This window comes from Equus quagga, chromosome 17, assembly GCF_021613505.1.
Source record: "Equus quagga isolate Etosha38 chromosome 17, UCLA_HA_Equagga_1.0, whole genome shotgun sequence".
Classification (NCBI taxonomy): Eukaryota; Metazoa; Chordata; class Mammalia; order Perissodactyla; family Equidae; genus Equus; species Equus quagga.
In genome coordinates this window covers 4,737,588-4,758,157 of record NC_060283.1, presented here as the reverse complement: position 1 = coordinate 4,758,157, position 20,570 = coordinate 4,737,588, and the positions used below count along the sequence as shown (strand labels likewise).

The window sequence follows — 20,570 nt, the reverse complement described above, 5'->3', positions numbered from 1 at the left end:
ATGCTCAGTGAAAGAAGCCAGACACGAAAGATCACATGTCGTATGATTCTGTTTATGTGAAACGTCCAGAACAGGCAAATCCTTGGAGACAGGAGAAGACTGGTTGTTGTTGGGTGGGCGGGGATGAGGAGTAACTGCTTAATGGGCTTGGGGTTTTCCTGTGGAGTGATGGAAATGTTTGCGAACTAGATGGAGATGGTAGTTGTACATCATTGTGACTCTGCTGTATATCGCTGAGTTATTCACTTTGAATGGTTAATTTTGTGTCAACACATCTTTTTACAAGTGACGTCAAGAAAACAAAAACGAGGCAGTGTCAGGTGAGATCAGGAAAGAGCGTGCGTGAGTGGCCTCAGCTATTCAGGAGCACTTTTTGAGCATTACCCTCCTAGGTGCTGTACCAGGGGTTGGGGACGTGGTGACCACCCACCCGCAGCCCCCTCTCCAGGGAGCTTACAGTTGGGGGAGGGTCATTAAACCAGATCATCGCACGTGCTCCCCACTATGTAAAATTACATTCTGTCACCGGTGTCCATAATCTCGTTAAAAGCAAGCCCTCGTTTGCTGGGCGCTGGAAATACCTAGAAGAGAAAGCTTTTTCTGTCCTGATATCCAGTTTCGTTTACTCTGATAATAGAACTTCCTGGCATCATAGGAATGAGCAAGCATGTGTGCTCTGATTTATATCCAGTTCCTAGAGCATCGGGACAGGTCAGGCATGCTTGTCATCAGCTCTCTGTCACCAGGTGTGGCTTCCTTCTTGCCACTTTTCTTCCTTCTTTCTTCTCCGTGGGACCCTTTGCCAGCAGCCACCGTTGTCGAAGCAGGTGGGATGGGGAGCAGCTGGAGGTACCGCGCCCCTGTCGCAGTCAGGGATGGCAGGAGGCTGGCTGGGTCTGGAAGGTGCCCTTGCACGCTGGGAGAGCGTCCTGGGGTGCGCTGCCCCTGTCTCCTGCTGCTCCATCACAGCTGCTGTTGTCCTGGGTGATGTCGGTGGGTCAGCAGTGGTGATGGACGGCTCTCGAAGCTGGGAGCATGCGGACTATGGGGACTCCCCTGATGGCTTCTCCCTTACCTCCTGCCCCCGCAGGCAGAAGGTGGTGGAGGGCAGCCTGACGCACCCCTTCGCCCTGACGCTTTCTGGGGACACCCTGTACTGGACGGACTGGCAGACCCGCTCCATTCACGCCTGTAACAAGAGGACTGGAGAGAAGAGAAAGGAGATCCTGAGTGCTCTCTACTCGCCCATGGACATTCAAGTGCTCAGCCCCGAGCGGCAGCCCTACTGTGAGTTGGGGCAGGGGGTGAGGGGGCATGTGGGCGGACGGCTCCCTAAGGGCAGCCATGGTCTGGGGAAGCCGACCCTCAGAGCAGTGGAGGAGAGCAGGGGTGCTTGATAGAGAGGAGGGAGGTGTGTGCAGGGCAGGGGCAGGCTGGGGACCTGGGGACGTGTGTGCAGGGCAGGGGCGGGCTGGGGAGGTTGTGCAGGGCGGGGGCGGGCTGGGGAGGTGTGCGCAGGGCGGGGGCGGGCTGGGGAGGTGTGTGCAGGGCAGGGGAGCCTGGAGGTTGGGAGAGGCCCGTGTGCAGAGCTCGTGGGGGTTGCTTCAGGCAGGTCCCCGTCCTAGCATCCTCCGAGGTGGAGGCGGCAAAGAGATTCCCAAGGAAAGTTGCCCTGTTTTCAAGGCCCAACAGGAGTGCCATATTCCTTAATGAGATATCTGCTCTAAATCAAGTTCTCAGCCTGGGGTCTACATAGGGTCCTGGTGGGGGTCCTGGTGTTGCGTGGGCTCAGGGCTGCTGTGACAGGCGGCCAGTGGGGCCAGAGCCCTAGGCTCACCTCCTCCCACGGGGACCAGGGTTTCTGGCCGTGGTGCTGTAGAAGGTTCTAACCTTCAACTTAAGAGGGGGAGCTTGGGGTTGGCAGCTGTTGTCTGTGCCGAGGGGGAGGGGGTCTCTCTGGAGTGGTTTTCCGATGAGAAGGTCGTGGTCCTTAACCGCGTCCACACCTGGGCCGGCCCCTGGCCTAAGGCAGTGTTGGGGAGGGAGAGGCACGACCCGGTGCGTCCACTCCGGGAACCGGTGGGTTGGGTTCGATGCCCTCATTTCAGGGGACTGCGCCCGCCCTGCCCCGGGCAGAGCGAGATGCCGGTAGTACTAGTTCAGGTCAGTTGTGTGTTGGTTGTGGAAAGGCTTGGGAGAAGGAAAAGCATTGTCATCAGCACCAAGACCCTCGGCCCGGTGTCCAGGGGTGGCCACTAAGCATTTGTGCAGAGCCTGTGGGGTCCAAGCATGTCAAAAAGATACGACAGACTTCTGCTCCAGGAACCCACCGACCCGGGGGCTCCCACTGTTCCTGTGCAGGCAGGCTGAGGGTGGCCTGCACGGAGGAGGTGTCCCCTGGGGGGGGGGGCCCTGAAGAAGATGAGGGTTCCTTGTAGCAGATTGGGGGATGGGAGTGGGGCAGAGAGGATGCCACACACCAGGAGTGGTGGGGGTGGAGGGTCCTGTTCTGGAACCTTCTCTCACCCTGCCCTTTTTTCCTAGTCCACACGCGATGTGAGGAGGACAATGGTGGCTGCTCCCACCTGTGCCTGCTGTCCCCGAGGGAACCTTTCTACACATGTGCCTGCCCCACTGGCGTCCAGCTTCAGGACAACGGCAAGACGTGCAAGGCAGGTGAGACGGGGCGCCGGTGGGGACCGGCTGGCGGGGGGCGGCCACTGGCCTGGGTGCCCACGGGGACCTCCAGTGAGCTTCGCGGCACCGTCTGCCTCCCCAGGGGTGGGGTCAGGCATCGCGGGCGCTGTGTCCCGGTGTACTCTGGCAGCCAAGCAGCTTGGACTCGAGGTCAGATCGGGGCTGTGCTGCCCGGCGGATCAGTGATCTCAGGCACATTCCTGACCTCAGAACATGCGTCACGTCCTTAGGACGAGGTTGTAGGGGGCAGGCAGAGACCCCAGGTGCTGAGCACGCTGCCAGCATGCAGCGGTCACAACCTAAGAGCCCGCTGTCTTCCCTATTAAACAGAAACTGTGTCTATTGCAAAAAGAACTGGAGCGTCAGAGGAGGTTGGGGAATGGGAGGACCCCCCTCGGTCTGTTTGCCTTCTTGTCTCTCCTGAGTGCACGCCGACGGTGCAGGACGGCGGCCCCCAGTGTGGTTCCATCTTCTGCTTTTCCGAAAGCGTTTTCCACATTGCTACGGAATCTAGAATTCATTTGCATCCTTGCATCCTGCTCCTGTGGAGTCTTCAGGCCATAATAAGCCCCGTGGAAAGCCAGGTGGCGAGCACATTCTTAATGCGAGTTGCTTTTGGACGCACGGAGTTCTTTGGATCGCCTCCCCACACACAAGTCGTTCTCTATTTCGGGTGTGTTACCACCTTTGAATTGTCCCTCTCGATTTTCAGACACCTGCTGCTTAGCGCGCTCTTGTGGAAATGACGCACATCCGGAATGCAGCCAGGGACGTCCAGGGCCCAGCACAGCTGGCTTCCACCTCGGAGGTGGGGGCTCCGTGGGGCGGGGTCTGAAGCACCCTTTTCTCCCTCTGCCCACGGCTGCTGGCCTGTCGTGTGCTGCCTGAGCACACGGGATCCCGCCCCAGGGTGTTTTCTTGGTCTCTCTGCTGTGGGTGGGCCGGGGTCTGTATTTGTGTGCGGTGGCCCAGGATGTGTATGGTCCTGTGGTCAGGCTGGGGGCAGGGCCCCTCTGCTCCCTGGCAGGGCGTCTGCTTCCTTGAAGACTCGGCTGTCACACCAAAGGGTCTGTTAGTGGTGCAGGGTGCCAGCCCCCACAAAACCCCCCCAAAGGGCCTTATTTTCCCAAGTGTCTGTGGGAGGGTCATGCACAGTGGGGACATCCCTAAGAGGCCTGGAAGGGAGAAGGAACAGCATGTGAAGCAGCCTTGTGGCAGGAGCAGGTTGGTGTCAACATCAGCGTTGCTGGCGTTTGGTCTGTGGAGTCACGCTGGGCCCTGCGTCCAGAAGAGCCCACGTTTGGTCTAATGCTCTGTTGTTGCCAACTTGAAATGCTTCATAATTCTTGAACAGGGAGCCCCGCGTTTTCCTTTTGCAGTGGTCCCTGCAAACTTATAGCTGATCTGCATGGTGTGTGTGAGAAACTAAAGGGAAGTCTGGAGATAGTCCGTGAACATTTGGGTGTGTCTTTTTCTGCTGTTTTTCCGTGTGTGATTCTGTATGTCTCTGCATGTTCACACCCCATGCAGCTTCACGTTGCTTACTTCAGTTCGTATTTGCAATAACAGGAGGTATCTATGCTTCAGAAATATGAGTTTTTGTGCCCAAAGATTATTTTATCAAGGGGTCATACCTTTGAACCATCCCTGTCGGGCATTTCTGTGCCATTTGTGGTTTCTTTAAAAATTTATTTATTTTTCTTCTTCTTCTCCTCAAAGCCCCCCACTACATAGTTGTATATTTTTAGTTGTGGGTCCTTCTAGTTGTGGCATGTGGGACGCTGCCTCAGCATGGCTTCATGAGCAGTGCTAAGTCCGAACCCACGAAACCCTGGGCCGCCAAAGCCGAGCGTGCAAACTTAACCACTCGGCCACAGGACCAGTCCCTGCCATTTGTGTTTTTGCTGTTTCCGAGTCGTACTGCCCTGAGAGGGCTGGCTTGGGTCCTGGCCCTAGAGTTAAAGGGATCTGGATCTGGTATCTGTTGCCGGCATTGATTGGTGATGCCTGTCTGAGCCCTATGTTGGATCTGTTGGTGATGTCTGCTCTGGGAGAGGGAGAGGAATGGCTGGGTGCAGGTGTGGTTGCTGTCTCTGCCCCCTTGGGGTGTCTGGAGCCAGGCTGCATGTGGACATGACCCCCTGAAGGTGGATCATGCAGGAGCGCCTGCCCCAATGCGGGGGACTCAAGCAGGCAGCTTTTATGAAGGGGTCCTGTGAGGCTCCCTCATGCATCAGAGTTCTGGGAATATGGGGTGTGGGCAAAAATGGGGTGTGGGCCCAGTTAGAATCCCAGGGCCATGGCCCAGGGAAGTTGCACAGCTGGAGAAACCTGGAGTCACAGAAAGGACTTGCCCAGGCTGCCCTGGGGTGCAGAAGGCTGTGGGTCGGTCATCTGGGGGGACGGTGCCCAGGGCCTTGTCACTCTGTGCCTCCCTTCCTCGTATGAGAGATGGGGTCACAGACCGCCCCTGCCCAGGGAGGCTGTGGAGGACCCATTGTGTTAGCAGGACTCGAAAGCGCTGTGTAGGGCACCTGGTGCATAGTAGGTCCACAGTATCCGGCACCAACATGCACCATTCACGCCTTGGCATCTCATCATCTCGTTGGGCCTGAGGGAGCTGCGGCAGGTCTGCTGGAGGCCTAGATTTCCTTAGATAGACCCTCCGTCATCCAGGGGTCCTCCCACACGCTGGGTTGGGGCCCTGTGCTGATTTCTTTTCCAACCAGAGGAGGCAGGGGCTGTGGGCTCACAGGGACCCCTGCCTCCTTCCTTATTCCCAGCATCTCCATAGCTGAGCCTCTGAACCCTGGGGAGAGCCCTCTGCAGTCCAGCCCTGTGAGGGCATTGTGGTCTTTCTGCACACGCTGACTATGCATCTCCACATCCAGGCCCAGAGCAGCCCTGGGGAGCCCTCTCCTCGGAAAGGGGTGGGCAAGGTACAGAGTAGAGGAGGTGGCTGGGGTGGGAGGGCTTCCTGGAGGAGGTGGCCCTAGGGGCTGGAAGCTCTGCGGTGGGGAGCTGACACGACACCTGTGGGGTGGAAGCAGTGGATTAGCAGCAGAGCCTGTCCTTCCTGTCGGATGCTGTGGGACAGGGGCCGATCCCCAGCTCCCGGCCTCCTTCAGCCGGGACGGCCAGCTCCCGGATTCCCCCGGGATTCAGCTGCTCAGGGCCCCCTTCCCTGGTCTCTAAGAACTGTTTTCGTGCCCCCCTGCTGTGAAGGACACTTTTACAAATAACTCACTTGGAGAGTGCCAAGCGCGAGGAAGAAGAAGATTTGTTGTCATTCCGAGGGGCCCAGCTGGGGTGGGAGTGTGGGCTGGGCGGGGACGTTTTACGCTGAGCCTGCATCTTTCTGCCTTTGCTCCAGATGCCCCGGCCGGGTGGTTATGTCAAAAGGAGGGAAAAGCTCGCAGAGGAGACAAAAGGGATGGGCCGGGAGTCTTGCTTTGCAGGAGAACGTGACTGTCGCTGTCCCTGTTTTTCTAAGCATGGTTCCCACCCCGTGGAATTCCCACCGACAGACCGGTTGGTTCAGGGGGCCGATGGCAGCTTCTGGAACTCCCTGCCCCGGGCCTGTTCAAAGTCGAAGTTTTGAACCCCACAGGCAGCCGGGTGCCCTAAAAGTTTGAGTTGGAGTTGAGAAGAAACCTGGAGGCTTCTCAGAGCCTTTTGAGGGTTTGCCACCGAGACGGCTGTCTGGAAATTGGAGGCGGTTCTAAAAATCTCTCTCCGTATTTCTTAATCCCGAGGGAGACGGGCAGGAGTGAGAAACGGATTCCGTCCTTGGGGGACTTTTGGTCTGTGTGGGGGGCAGACACAGCGAGTCAGAGAGGGGCCCTCGGGTGAGGCCCGAATGGGGCCGAGTGCTTCAGCCCTCGCAGAAAGTGACGACCCCACCAGCAGACTGGGGCTTTGAGGATGCCAGTCTCCCACCCTCCAGTTTTTCTTTCTTGCCACGAAATGTCACGTTATAGGAAAACATTCGATTCAAAGGCTGTCCTCCCATCCCCCGGGCACCGTAGCTGTTTTTCTCTTCTCGTGTGGCCTTCCAGGCTGCCGGCGGCCCCTGGCGTGGATGGTTTTGCCTCCCCGTGGACGTGAACATGTGTGGGATGTGGATGCTGGCTGTGGATGGCGTGCTGGGTATCGATGGTGAAAACTGCCCGGAGATAGTCACTGGTAACACAAGGGGAAGATGAAGGAAACTCAGCACGAAATCCTGCTGTTTGTCACCACTGACACCGAAGCTCTGAGGCTCTTGTGGCAGAAACCTCATGCAGGGCACCCGGCCGGCAGGAAGGGAGCGGCACCCGGGGAGCCTTCCAAGGCTGGGGGGTCTGGTGGGAGGATGGAATTCGGAGGCTGGCAGAGGAGGCCCTGGGGTCGCTTGGGGGTCTCCTCTTGACCGTGGAATCACGTGAGCGCCACTGTCCCAGGGGAGTGAAGGACCGAGGCCAGACAGTGAGGGCTCAGGAAGTGGCCCTGGGCTAGAGGAAGGGCCTCTGGGAAGGACGGAAGTGGAGAGTAGCCGTGCTGGTGTGACTTCCTCTTTTCCAGGACGGAAGGTGTCCGAGGCGACATCCACCATTGATGGCTTTGGTTGGTCATGGAGAGCCCGCCAAAGATTTTCCTGGTGCTGAGGAAATTCAGTTTCAGGCAAACCCAGAATTTAGAGCACCTGATTTTCAATGGCGAGATGGCTTTCTACATCATCGTTTTATGATACCTTAACTCAGAACTCAGCTGTGTGATCTTGGGAAAATGACTCAGCCTCTCTGTGCTTCCGTTTTCTCACCTGTAAAAAGGGACAATAATGGTACCCGATTTATGGGGCGGTTGGGAGGAGGGCCTGGTCCCCCAACAGATAGGAGCTGTGCTTCAGTTTGAACTTGAACTTGCAGCCAGGCAGGCAATCTGATTTGATGCCACGAGAGCAGTTTTCCCCTGAACGTTTGGAATCAGAAATAGACGCCGAGACCAGGTGGTGCCAAGAGGAGCTGGGCAGGTGTGGAGGGTGGATGGGCGCCCTCCTCACACAGCCAGGTGGGCAACAGGCAGAAGAGTGAGGTGTGTGTCCTGGGGGCACTGGGCATGTGGCTCCCCTTCCCGTGGGATGAAGGGAGGGATGGGGGTCGGGGGCAGGTGCCTGGCTGCGTCGAAAATACTCGGACTCTGTATCTTGTCCGGCTTGCCCTGCCTGAGCCATCAGAGGCTCCCGACAAGGGACAGGGGTGGGAGGTGGAGGGCTGGACCTGTACCTGACACGTGCCCAAGGCCGGCGGACAGGCAGTGGGTCGGGAGCCACCCGCACAGCTGGAAACATCTTGAGATTGGAAGCCAGGGCGTCGGGTGTGACTCATGGATTCCTGGGGCCCTTGCTCCCGGCGTCTGGCCTTTTTTTGTGCTTCGTAGAGTTGAACACGAAGAAATTCTTGTGATGTGCATGAATCCTACTTTTTCCTGATTTTGAGCAAATGAAAGCCAGCCCTGTGTCGGGGGCCTTTGCTTTCCCCAGGGAGGGGGCTGAGATGGTGGTGATGCTTGGACCCCAACGAATGGGGGGACTGACATCCCAGGGGCATGCAAGCATCTGCCTAGAAGGGGAAGATGGAATGGGGGGGGACCCTCTCGCTGCCGTGCCGGGCTGGTCAGCCCTCCGATATGCAGTCTGCTCGCCTGGGAAGCGGGGAGAGCAGAGTGACCCCCCTTGAGCTCTGTTGGGGGGGTCACATGAGAGGTTGCACATTGAGTTCTTTTCAGGATGCCCATCTGGGGCCCATGCAGACAGGACATGATACTCGGGGCTCCCTTCCTTTGGGTTCAGGTGCAGTGTCTCAGGTCCCCCAGCCCCTCTGAAGTGGCCCCGGTGAGAGTCCTGTAGGTTCTGAGACCAGGAGGGAAGTCACAGCAAGTGGCCCCTCGTTGCTCGGGGGTGAGACCTGGGGGGCCACCCTCTGGTTCCTGCAGGGCCCAGTGACTCTTGACCCAGGGAACTGGCACTCAGGGCACCCCTCCTGGGCCGGGCTGCCATCCTCCGGCCCTGGCCTGCAGCCGGCCTCCCGCCCCCTCTGCAGCCGCCTCGTGCGGTGGCGCCCAGCTGGCCTGGGTTTTCCCCATGTTTTTCCAATTACGCGGAATGGGCTAAAAACAGCAGTAGCTGGGCCTTATTTGGGAGTTCAGGCTGCCGTCCCAGGGAGCCTGTGTTCCCTCACTCCGGCAGCGGCTCTCTGCAACATGCCCCCGTTGTTTTGACTTTGGTCTCCCGTTGTTCTTCATCGCTGGGGCTCCTGGGCAGTGTGCCCCGCTGCTCAGGGCCTGAATGACCCGGGCAGGTGACTCGCGGGGCTATGTCCAGGGCTCGTGGCCTCACCGGCCGGGCTGGCCGAGCTGTGCTGGGCCGTCCCGTCTGCCCTGCGCCCAGACCTTTGCAGATGAGGCCGCGGCCGCACATCGGGACGGGTGGGAGGCACACCCGGTGATTTACAGGCCCGCCCGCTGCACCTCGCCAAGAAGTAGTTTTAACAGATGTTCGCGGGGACGGGAAACAAAAAGACAGCGGGGATGTGGCTGGCCCTGGCGGTGGGAGGAACAGAGGCGTCCACTGTCCCCTCTGACGGACAGACTGACAACTGGGCAATGTCTCAAAGCCCCTCACATCCATCCGTCTGTCTGGGCGGATTAGCCGAAGCTCGGGGCCCCGGGAAAAAGGGGCGCATATGTCCCCAGTCTGGCTGTCTTGTCACTTATCAGGGAAGTAGGTCAAAGGGAAAAGAAAGGAGGCCGTTGTGGCCGAGCTGCCGCCGCCCGGGCTGTGATTGGCGTTGACTCTGCAAGCAGGAGGCAGCTGCTTTTCTCAGCCACAGACCGTGAATTTTTAATAGCAAGAAAATCAGATCGCACAGTTCCAGGAAACGGTGGAACGAGCCCGGGCACTAACTTTGCTGTTTTGGAAATTGCAGTGTAACTTGCAGACAATAAGACGCACAGATTCTAAATGTGCATTTTTTGATGAGCTTGAACAGTTGTGGACGTCTGCATAACCACCACCCCAATCCAGAGACAGAACGTTTCCCACCGCACGGAAAACGCCCCGCTGCCCTTTGCAGCCCCCCGCCCCGCTCCACAGAGGCAGCCGCCGTCCTGATTTCTATCCCCGAGGATTAGTGTTGCCTGTTCTGGAACGCAATGGAAATGGAAGCACACAGCATGTGCTCTTTTGTGTCTGAGCCTGAAGACTAACTTTTAAATCTAGTAAAAGAGGAGAGGGGAGCAGGCCCTATTCTTGGAAAGAGAAAACCATCAGCCTGGGGCCGGGAGGTGAGACCAAACCGCGCCTCCTGGGTGCGGTCAGCTCCGAGGATGCCCCCTGGCCACCGGCCGCAGAGTCAGGCTGCGGCCATCCCTGATGCTGGCCCTGTCCCCCTCCAGCCTGTCCGGTGTCCCCTTGGCTACTGCAGCCCCAGCCTGGCCCCAGACTGGCCCGGAGCTCAGGTGGCTCCTCTTGTCTCCGGAGTCAAGTTCGGCTCACAGGGACGGGCCCTGGTGGAGCCCCCACGCTGCCCAGAAAGGCTTCGCCCGCCCCAGCCCTGCTGGCTGCATGTCCCTCGTGCCCTCTCTGGGCCTTGGTGATGGCTGCAGATTCTCTGTCTTGGTTCCACTGACCGTGCCCTGTGCCTCTGCCCTCCCCAGTTCCATGTGCCGTGGGGGTGGTGACCTGAGGCCCCGTTGTGCCGGGCTGACGCCTTGGGCTGCCGGCTTGTCATCAGAGAGAGACTCAGGATCTTTTTCCCCGTTTATCTCCTTTGTAATTGAAATGGATTGTTCGCTCCCCTCCAACCCATGCTCTGAGCATCTGCCTCCATGCCATTGCCCGCGCTGTACCCGCTCTGTGACGTGAGCCCTCAGGGTGCATCTCTGTTCCTAGTTCAGAGAGAGCCTGGCCCGAGACGGGTCCCCGGGTGTGTGTTCAGTGCCACCTGGAGGGGGACGTGTGCTGGGGCTGTGTCCTCAGGCTTGGGGGCTCACTGGCTTTGTCACGGGCTCCCAGCCTCGCTGGGGGCTTTATCCACACCTGAGTCTTACCTGTGGGGGGGGCAGAGGTCAAGTTGCCTGCTCAAGGTCACTCTGTGGAAATGGGGCCGGGAGCTGAGGTCAGGCGTGGCTATTGGGCTGTGCTGCCTGTGTGGTGAACAGCCATGGGGGGGCGGACAGGCAGGTGGCGGAACACGGCATGGGGGGCTGACACCTGGGACCGGAGCGGAAGGGGCTGGCTCAGGGGGCGTCACAGGGCTGTCACTGACCTTGCGGCTCTCTCGCCACCCCCGGCCTCAGGACCGAGGAGTGACCTCCCCGTTTCAGAGCTGTGCAGATGGGGCCCAGCCTCCCGGCGGGCTGCAGCCTTCCCGCGTGTGCGCCGGGAGCCGGGGGTGGGCCGTGCAGGCCGACAGCTGCTTGGGCTTCAGGTTTCCAGCAGAGCCAGCGCCCGGCCCGGCCACTTCCTCTGTGCCTTGTGACCCTGTGGTCACTCGGCGCGGTTTCCTGGGCCGGGGTGCCGGGCTGTGGTCTCAGCGATTGTCCAACCACTTACCCCAGGGGGGCAGTGGAGTGACTTCATCAATTGCTAAAAAAAAAAAAATAAGCCGGCCGCCTGCCAGCTGGGAAGCTGCTTATGGCCTTAGAAACTACAGGGTGGACGGCGGCCTGAGCTGGGACCCGGCTCTGCCCACACGCTCCAGGCCCGAGAGGGGGCTGAGGGAGACCCCAGAGCTGGGAGCGTGGCTGGGGGTGGGTGTCAGGGGGGTGGAGAGAGGCCATCTGTCTCCAGCATGGAAAGAAGCCAGTAGAAGCAGCCGTCTTGAGGTGGTGCCGGCCGTGGGGGGAGCCTTGTGGCGTGAGCCTCTGGGGGACGGGGGGCGTCCTTCCCAAGGAGGGCCGTGACCTTGGAGCTGCAGTTGGCTCAGTGGGGGACAGTTGTGATGTCCACTCTGCCTGCTGGACGGCCAGGGCCAAAGTGCAGGGTGACAGGGCCAGGGGCGGGAGACTGGGGGCCCTACATCTTTCATCCATGTTGATTGGTCGGTCCCCACCCTGGGATGTGTTGTTACTCTGCTGTGGTCCCTTTTCCCACTTTGTGGCGTGGAGGGTTGATTAACCATGAAGACCCTTCATGTCCCCCACCCTGGGTGACCTGCCGGCAAGGTCTCCCCCTCCTGGGCTGTCGGGGGCTGTGGGTTCTTCTGCTCCATCCCTTCCTCTCCTGTTCTTCCCTCCCACCCGGTCAGAACCTGGAAGCGATTTAACAGGCGTCCCCAGCTCACCCAGTGAGAAAGCCCTGTGCCCGGGGTCCACACCCGCCTCCCGCCTAGACCGCGAGTTCCTGCAAGGATAAACGCCTGCATCTGTTTTTTAAAGTCTTGTGTATTTTCCTTATTATAAAGTCACATTTGCATTCACCGTAGAAAGGAAAACATCATAAAAAATAATGGAGAAAATAAAAACCACCATAATTTTGCCACCCAGAGACAGGCGCTGTTAACGCTGTGATGTGTTTCTCCATCTTTTTTCTGTGTCCGCATTCAGACCTGTTTCTGCACGACCTGTTCATGTCGTGGGTGCAGCGTGGTGTCTGACTTTTCCCACTTTATCAGGTTTCACCAGCGTTTCCCACATCAGCCTCCCCCAGAGCGTTGTGTCCAGAGCCTGTGTCGTGACCTGCACCCCAACACCTGCATTTATTTCATGTCTCTGTGTGGTGGTGCATTTAGGTTGTTTATAGGTGCTTTACCTCGGGTTTGGGTTTTGCTGGTATCAGGAAGCCCTGGTGACCTTCTGTGACCAGGAATCCATGTGCATTTCCAGCTGCTGCCCTGGGCCGGGTTCTCAGTGGAAATTTCTAGGTCAGAGGGTCCCTGAGCCCCGTTGCCGTGCAGGAAGCATGCACTGGTTCAGTCCCCAGGAGGCACGCACATTGCGTGTTGTCTTCTGACCCCAGGTGGTAGCAAGGCGCCTCTCAATTCTGTTTGCATGTTATTGAGGAGTTGCCCATCTTTCGTGTTTATTGACTGTGTTTTTTTTCTGTTAATTTGTGTTTATGGTCTTCGCCTATTTATTGCTGGGGTTTGGGTGGTTTTCTTATTGACTTATGTGCCTTTTAATTTACTTAAAAAAATTAATAGACTTTCGTTTTTAGTGCAGTTTCAGGTTTTCGGGAAAACCGAGTGGAGAGGACCAGGAGTTCTTCCACGTCCGCTCTCTCCCTTACAGTTTTGTCTGTTATTAGAATTTACTTTCTAATGTGGTAAAAGTCACATGTGCTTCCCACGCAGGGTTAGCAAACCTCGGCCCGTGGGCCAGGTGGCTCGCTGCCCTTTTTTGTGCAGCCCACCAGCTGAGGATGGTTTTTACATCTTGTACATGGTTGAGGAGAAAATCACCAGAATGTTTTGAGACGTGGGAAAATGGCAGCAAATTCAGATTTCAGCGTCCAGATGTGAAGTTGGCTTGGCACACATCTGCTTACGCATCATCTGCGGCGGCTTGTCCACTGTAATGGCTGAGTTGAGTGATGGCGACAGAGGCCGTCGTGGCCTGCAAAGCCCAGAACTTGGACCATCTGGCCCTTTACAGAGAACTCGTGCAGACCCCTGCTGGAGCCAGGAAGGAGGACCGGAACTGTCTAGAGAGAACCACTGCTGGCATTTGCATGTGTTTCCCGCCAGGCCTTTGTCCCGGGTGCTTCTGTTTATCTGGTGGCTGGACCCCCGCTCTAGACACCTTGTGCCGTTGGCACGAGGCTTCCTTGCACCCAGGGATGGGCTCAGAGCTGGCCCAGCATCCTGCATGCAGAAGCGACTCAGCGAAGAGCTGTGGCCCGTGGGACGACTCAGTCTCAGTGGGCACCCAGCTCAGATCAGACCTGACTGGGGGGCAGCGAGAGGTCCCCACCCACCGCAGCTGCAGGACGGCCCCGGCGCTCTCCAGTCTCCACGCTGTTGCCTGTGCTGTCCCTTCTGCCTGGAGGTTCCCCCACCCCCGGAACCTGCCTGCCCTTTGTGGATCCCTTCCGCTCCCTCTGCTCCCTGCCTGTTGTGGTTGAATTGCGTCCTCTTGGTATGTTGACATGTTGAAGTCCCACCCCCTGGGACCTGTGAATGAGCCCTCACTTGGAAGTGGGATCTTTGCTGCTGTAACTGAGTTAAGATGAGGTCGTACAGGACCAGCATGGTCCCTAAATCCAGTGACTGGCGTCCTCATGAGAGGGGAAATTGAGACACAGACACGCAGCAGAGCAGACTCTGGGAGGATGGACACAGAGATTGGAGCGAGGCTGCCACAAGCCAAGGAGTGGCAAGGATTGCCAGCAGCCCCTGAAGCTGGAAGAGGCAGGAAGGACCTACCCCACGGCCCTGCCAGCACCTTGATTTCAGACTTGCGGCCTCCAGAACTGCGAGGGAACCCGTTTCTGCTGTTAGAAGCCCCCAGCATGTGGGGATGTGTCTCTGCAGCCCTTCTCTGGGTATTGCCTCTCTCTGCGTGATGCTGGGCCTGACCCAGGGATGGTCCCTGTGACCGAGGGCGGCTTGGTCCAGATGCATGTTGGTGGTGGGGGGGGTACGTGGACCTTCAAAGCAAAGGCTGTGCGCAGCCTGGCCGGTGGCCCGGGCCCCGTGCGCGGCCCCGAGGCAGGAGGCTGCCTTCCGTCCCTCGTGTGCACGCGCAGGGAGGAAGGGAGAGGTCTGGGGCCGGCGCGGGGGACGCTCTGGCCGCCACCCGGCCAGCGAGGGGAGGTTTCACTTTCCCGGGCGGCGCTGTGGGACCGGCTGTCTGTTTAGACAACCCCGAAGAAAACCATTTGGCCAAACTGTTAGTTTCTAAACAGTTTACTTCCCTGGTGTTTAAACAAACTCCTAGCCAGGCTCTGGGTCTGGGCCCAGGCAGGGGCGTGGCCTCTCCTCCTCATGGCCGGCACAGGGCCCTGGGCCCACCCCTGGGTGGCCGGAGGCCAGGGCTGCCGCTCGGACCTCGCTGCAAATGGCCTCAGGGGTGACCTGCGGGCAGCAGCCGTGGCGTGCATCCAGAGGAGCCCGGGCCGGTGGCTCTGTGTCCACAGCTGCCCCCTGGACCCTCCGCCGCCCCACTGCCGGGTGGGCCTTGCTCAGACCTCAGCCGGCCGCGGCCCTCTCTCGGATGTCCTGGTCCCTGCATTTTTCCCATCAAAGCTCAAATGAAAACCTCAAAATCTCCACAGCCCACGGTGGCCGAGAGCCCCCGGGGGAGTCGGGTAACACCTGCCGACTCACCCCACATTTAATTCCTGCCTCGACCACACAGACTTCGTTCTAAGGAACGCTGATGACGGGGCTCCCAGTGGCGGCCTGTGCTCGGGGCTTCGTGTTGACCTGGTTCCCTGAGGGCTGCGGCCAGGCACCCTGAGCCTCCGATGGCTCTGTGCCGATAGGGGACACTGCCAGAATCAGCTGCATGGTCACAGCCACGTGAATCCCAGAGGCTCCTGGAGCTGGAGGCCAGGCCCCAGTCTCAGCGGGCCCCATAGACTCCTGCGTGTGCCCTGGAGCCCAGCATCCCTTTTAGCACCGGTCAGTTTGTGGCTGTGTGCTCACTGAAGCTCTCTGCCCTGTGACCCCAGGAGCATGGTGGGGGCGGATCCCCTATCTGTTTTGTCCACTTCCCACCCCTGGCACCTGGTCCAGGGCCTGGCCTAAGGTAACTGCTCACAAGGATACTGGGGGAATGACCGAGCCAGCTGGGCAGCATGTCAACCTCGGGCCTCCTGTGTGTGCCAGCCCCAGGGATTGAAGTGTTTGAGGGGTATTATTGTCCAACATGCTGCTGTGTGCCCTTGGGTAGAGAGCTTAACCTCTCTGTGCATCAGGTTCCTCATCAGTGAAATGGGGCATAATCATACGTCGAGTTGGTGTGACGAGATGATTGTGCCTGAAGGCTCACGGAAACAGGGACAAGTGAAACAGCCTCCACCTGTGTTTTGGGACCGAGTGTCGGTTTCCATCGGGGACTTGGGGAGTCATGGTGAAAGTGCCACATGTGTGATCACGTGGGATTCAAAATACACCCTTCCGTCTCAGGCAGTGAGACTGCCCCGGCCTCGGCTCGGGAGTCGGATGGCCTCTTTGCAGTGTTTCTCAGATGCCCCCTCGGACAGGGCTCTTCCTAGTGGAGCCCTGGAGGGCTTCTCCACATGCTCCCCCCCCACCCCCTGTATGGGCAGATTAAGCTGGAACCCTCCATGGAACTTATTTTATGGTCCCCTTGATGTCACAGCTGGACAGGGACTCAGACACCATCAGGTCCAGACAGTTCTTCAGGATAGATGAGGAAACCGAGGCTCAGCAAGGGTTAGGGACCTGCCCAAGGTCACACAGTGGAGGCAAGCCAGGAGGTTTCTGCCCTGAATTCTGTCTGCTCGTCCTGGGCTGTTGGCACCTGCTGTGGACGTGGCCTTGTGCTGGCGGCTGTGGGGAGTGAAGGGGGCATGTGCCAGAATTTTGGTGAACTGGTAAGGGCGGTCCCCAAGCAGAGGGACAGTGTGTGTGTGTGTTTGTGTGTGTGTTTGTGTGTGTGCATGCACGCTCGTGCGCATGTGTGGTCAGAGGAGGAGGAGGCATGTGACCTGGGCCTTGAAGGACAGGTCAGATGTCAAGAGAACATTCTGGGAGTGGAGCCCAGAGGAAGACCGTCTGTCGGAACTCAGAATCCCCCTCCCGTCCCTCTGGCAGACACCGAATGAGAATGTGCACGAACGCTTCTAACTAAATCCGAATTTGATCTTGGAGGTTTCCAGTGTGGTCGGGCACTTGGGGCGCCTCCTGAGCACTGCCCGCCGCCTCCCTTTTCCCACCACCTGCCTCAGTTTCCCCGGCCCTGGGCTCTGAAGCCGTTGCTGTCACGTGTGCGCCCTCTAGTGGAGGAATCGCATTATGACCTCGGGGCGTTGGAGCAGGAGAGGCAGGATGGGGTTCCCTGGATGGGGGACCCCAGAACGACTCAGCAGGACCCCCGGGTTCCGAGGGCCCTGCCCTTGTGTCAAGAAGCCAGGCCCGGGGCGCAGGGCCATCTGTTGTGTGAGAGTCACAACTCGACCCGGCACTGAGGGGAGCTGGGTGTGAGGGAGGTGCCAGGCTGGCTCATCCCTGTGTGACCTCAAGTGGGTCCTTCCCCATTCTGGGCTTTTCATCAAACCAGCCAAGTGGCCACAAAGTGCCAGAAGTGGTCTCGGGGCTCATCTCGGCTCTGTAGATCCTTGAGACCAGAAAGGGCCAGAGCAAATGAGTGGACGGTGCGTGACCCAGCTCTGGGGGCCGGGGGTCACGTCCTGACCCAGCAACCTCTGAAATGAGAGCTGGGGGTACCCCTGAGGCCCTCAGTGCCGCTTCTGCTGGAGTTCTGATCAGGCCCAGCAGGGAGGGCGCAGAACGGCGTCAGGAATGGTGATCCCGCCGGGGCGACAGGAGGATGGTGCCGGGCCCCGGGTGCTCACCCTTATTGGCGGGACGGCTGCTGGGGAGGAACTGGATGGCGCCATGACGTGTGCGGAGCCCCGTGCCTTTCGGGGTGGGTGGGGGGTCGCGGAGGGCTTCAGGGAAGAAGTGGCATTTGGGCTGAGTCATGAAGCGGGGGCGCCAGGGGGGCTCTGAGAGGAGTATGGCTGGCGAGCGGGGTCTGGAGCCCAGTGTCCAGGTGGGACTTGTCGTTGGGGGCTGGTTTGTGGCCAGGAGAGGGACATGTAGGGGAGAAGGGTGATCGAGTGTGGGGCGGCTCTTTCACAGTGGTTGAAACCTTGGGCTGTGTGGCTTTCAGCTGGTCGCTTAACCTCTCTGTGCCTCTGTTTTCTCATCTCTAAGGTGGTCTTCCATAGAGCTCTTGTGAGGATGAACTCGTGACCATGTAGGAAGATGTTGGCAGATGTTCCCTAACATTACCTGTCGTTGTAAGGAGGCCCCTGGGGACCTGGCTGAGCCCCTCCTGTGCCATGCCACCCCAGGCCTGGCCCCCCCGTCCTGCCACAGGCCTCCGACCCCACCGCTCGTGTGTCCGCAGGGGCCGAGGAGGTGCTGCTGCTGGCCCGGCGGACGGACCTGCGGAGGATCTCGCTGGACACGCCGGACTTCACGGACATCGTGCTGCAGGTGGACGACATCCGGCACGCCATCGCCATCGACTACGACCCGCTGGAGGGCTACGTGTACTGGACGGACGACGAGGTGCGGGCCATCCGCAGGGCCTACCTGGACGGCTCGGGGGCACAGACGCTGGTCAACACCGAGATCAACGACCCCGACGGCATCGCCGTCGACTGGGTGGCCCGCAACCTCTACTGGACCGACACGGGCACCGACCGCATCGAGGTGACGCGGCTCAACGGCACCTCCCGCAAGATCCTGGTGTCCGAGGACCTGGACGAGCCCCGCGCCATCGTGCTGCATCCCGCAATGGGGTAAGGTGGGGGCGGGCGGGCCTCCCCACCTGGCTGAGCAGAAGTGAGCGAGGTCTGTGGTCTTGGAACATCCTCCTGTGTCTGAATCCCCTGGAGGAGGGCTTGTCAAAACAGGCAGCTGGGCCCAAGAACTTGCATTTCTTTCTTTCTTTCTTTTTTTGGTGAGGAAGATTGGCCCTGAGCTAACATCTGTTGCCAATCCTCCTCTTTTTTTTTTTTTTTCTTGCCAAAACCCCAGTACATAGTTGTACATGCTAGTTTTAACTCATTCTGGTTCTTCTATGTGAGATGCCGCCACGGCATGGCCTGATGAGCGGTGCTAGGTCTGAGCCCAGGATCCGAACCCGCGAACCCACCACTCCCAGAACCTGCATTTCTAATGAGCTCCTGGGTGCTGCTGCTGCTGGTCTGGGGACCAGACTTTGGGAAGCTCGGACACAGGCTGTTGTGTCCGTGTAGAGAAAGCCGTGGAGACCTTGGGCAGGTCGTTTCTCCCTTGGGATTTCAGTCTCCTCGTCTATGAAATGGACTGGTCTGATGGTGGTAACAGTGGTGATGGCTGCCGCGACGTTTACTGCGTACGGGCCTCGTTTAAGCACTTCACACGCTGTGAATCTCTTCCTCCTCACCTACCCCGTGAGGTGGGTACAGTTGTACGGTGGAGAAAGCTGAAGCCCAGAGAGGTTAAGGGCCTTGCCCAAGGTCACACAGCTGGAAGGTTGGGATTGGACCCGGCAGTCTGGTTCCAACTTCCCAGTTTAGGATTCTGTGCAAACAGAGAGCCTGTCAGTCGGCGTGGGAGCCTTTCCGGGACCCCCAGCCGCTCAGAGGGAGCCGCTGAGCATCTTCCTGGGGCTCACGACCAAGGGCACTGAACGGGCAGGCGCTGAGGGATGGGGAGCCAATGGAGTGCTTGGGGGTGGAGCTGAGGCTGCGGGGGGTCCTGCCGCCTTCAGGATGCGGGCAGTGTCCTGGAGATGGCCGGCCGGAAGGAGCTGGGGGGACGGAAGGGCGGGCAGCCCTGGGAGGGAGGAGCTCGCGCTGCAGGAGCCGTGGCCGTGGAGTCTGGCAGTGGCTGCTCCTGCCATTCCCCGTCCCGGGGGCTGAGGCTCCGAGCGTGCAGTGACTGCCCAGGGTGCCCGGCGGCGGGCTGGGCATTGCAGCCTGGCCGCCATGGAGCTTGTGCCCGTGGCCCTGCTGGCGGGGTCAGATGTGCTCTGGCCGCGGAGCTGCTTCTGCAAGTGAACTTGTGTGTAGAAGGGCAGATGTCAGAGCTCAGGGGCCGGGTCACAGGGGCCGCAGCCCAGGCAGAGGGCCAGCCTCAAGCAGCCTGTGTGGAGCTGGGGGCGCAGAGAGGGCAGGGGGACGGACGCTGCTCTGTGTCCCCTGCCGAGGGGCAGGATGGTCCCCCGAGGAGGGCGAGGGAGGGAGGGTGAGGCGTGGGTCCCCCGGTGTGAGGGGCAAGGTGGCAGAGGAGCCAGCTCCAGGGAAGGGATGGTGGCTCGTGGCTCGTGGGACCTGCTCCCTGCTCTGCCACCAATGAGCTTGGTCAAGCCACCACCTCTGTGGGCCTCGCTGTCCTCATCTGTGAAATGGGGTCGGGGGAAGCAGGCTCCAGGGTCCCTCTCAGCCCTGCAGTTGGCGACTCTAAGGACCCCCAGAGGAAGAGGCCGGTGAACCGGGTGTAAGAGCATAAGGTCGAGGGCTGGGGGCTCCCAGGGCCCGTGCAGGGTCCCCTGTTCCTCGTGGAGCCCCCGGTCCCGCACACGTGCTCGGCACCCTCTGTCCCAGGGGCCAGCGTTTCCCGGGTCTCTCCCGCGTGATGGGGACGGGCGTGTTCGCAGCCCCGGGGAGGCAGCAGGGACAAGACAGATGGACAGCGTCACGGACGTGTGCTTCTTCCCCAGCCTCATGTATTGGACAGACTGGGGCGAAAACCCCAAGATCGAGTGTGCCAACCTGGATGGGCAGGAACGACGCGTGCTGGTGAACACGTCCCTTGGCTGGCCCAACGGCCTGGCCCTGGACCTGCAGGAGGGCAGGCTGTACTGGGGAGACGCCAAGACAGACAAAATTGAGGTGAGTCAGCCCCGAGCGCCAGCAGCAGGCGTGAAGCTGTTCCATCCAGCTCGTGCGGCCCGGCCGGCCCTGCAGCCTGTCCTACTGTCAGCCGGGCACAGACGGACGCCTGCGCTCTGCTAGGGGGCCAAATAGAACCCTTGGAAGAATAAGGCATTAAGATACGTTTCTGACGTGTGAAAAGGCCTTAGGAGGCATGTAGCCAAGTGACCAGCATTGTAGGGTGTGACACATTATCCTGGAGGGAGCTGGGCACGTGGTACCTGGGAAGCCTCTGAATGACTCGTGCGACTTCTCATGAGTCTTCAACTATTTC

At 59.5% G+C, this 20,570-nt stretch overlaps 1 protein-coding gene across 1 annotated transcript in view; it reads left to right on the top strand.

Annotated features, from left to right (window-relative positions):
- Window positions 1-20,570, top strand: part of LRP5 (LDL receptor related protein 5) — a gene marked incomplete at its 5' end in the record, with an annotated part of 73,598 nt that overhangs the window by 10,019 nt on the left and 43,009 nt on the right. The window contains 4 exons of the mRNA XM_046643807.1: window positions 1,091-1,287; window positions 2,545-2,676; window positions 17,779-18,175; window positions 20,083-20,254. Coding sequence (XP_046499763.1) covers window positions 1,091-1,287; window positions 2,545-2,676; window positions 17,779-18,175; window positions 20,083-20,254 — 898 coding nt within the window. The remainder of the gene's footprint in view (window positions 1-1,090; window positions 1,288-2,544; window positions 2,677-17,778; window positions 18,176-20,082; window positions 20,255-20,570) is intronic.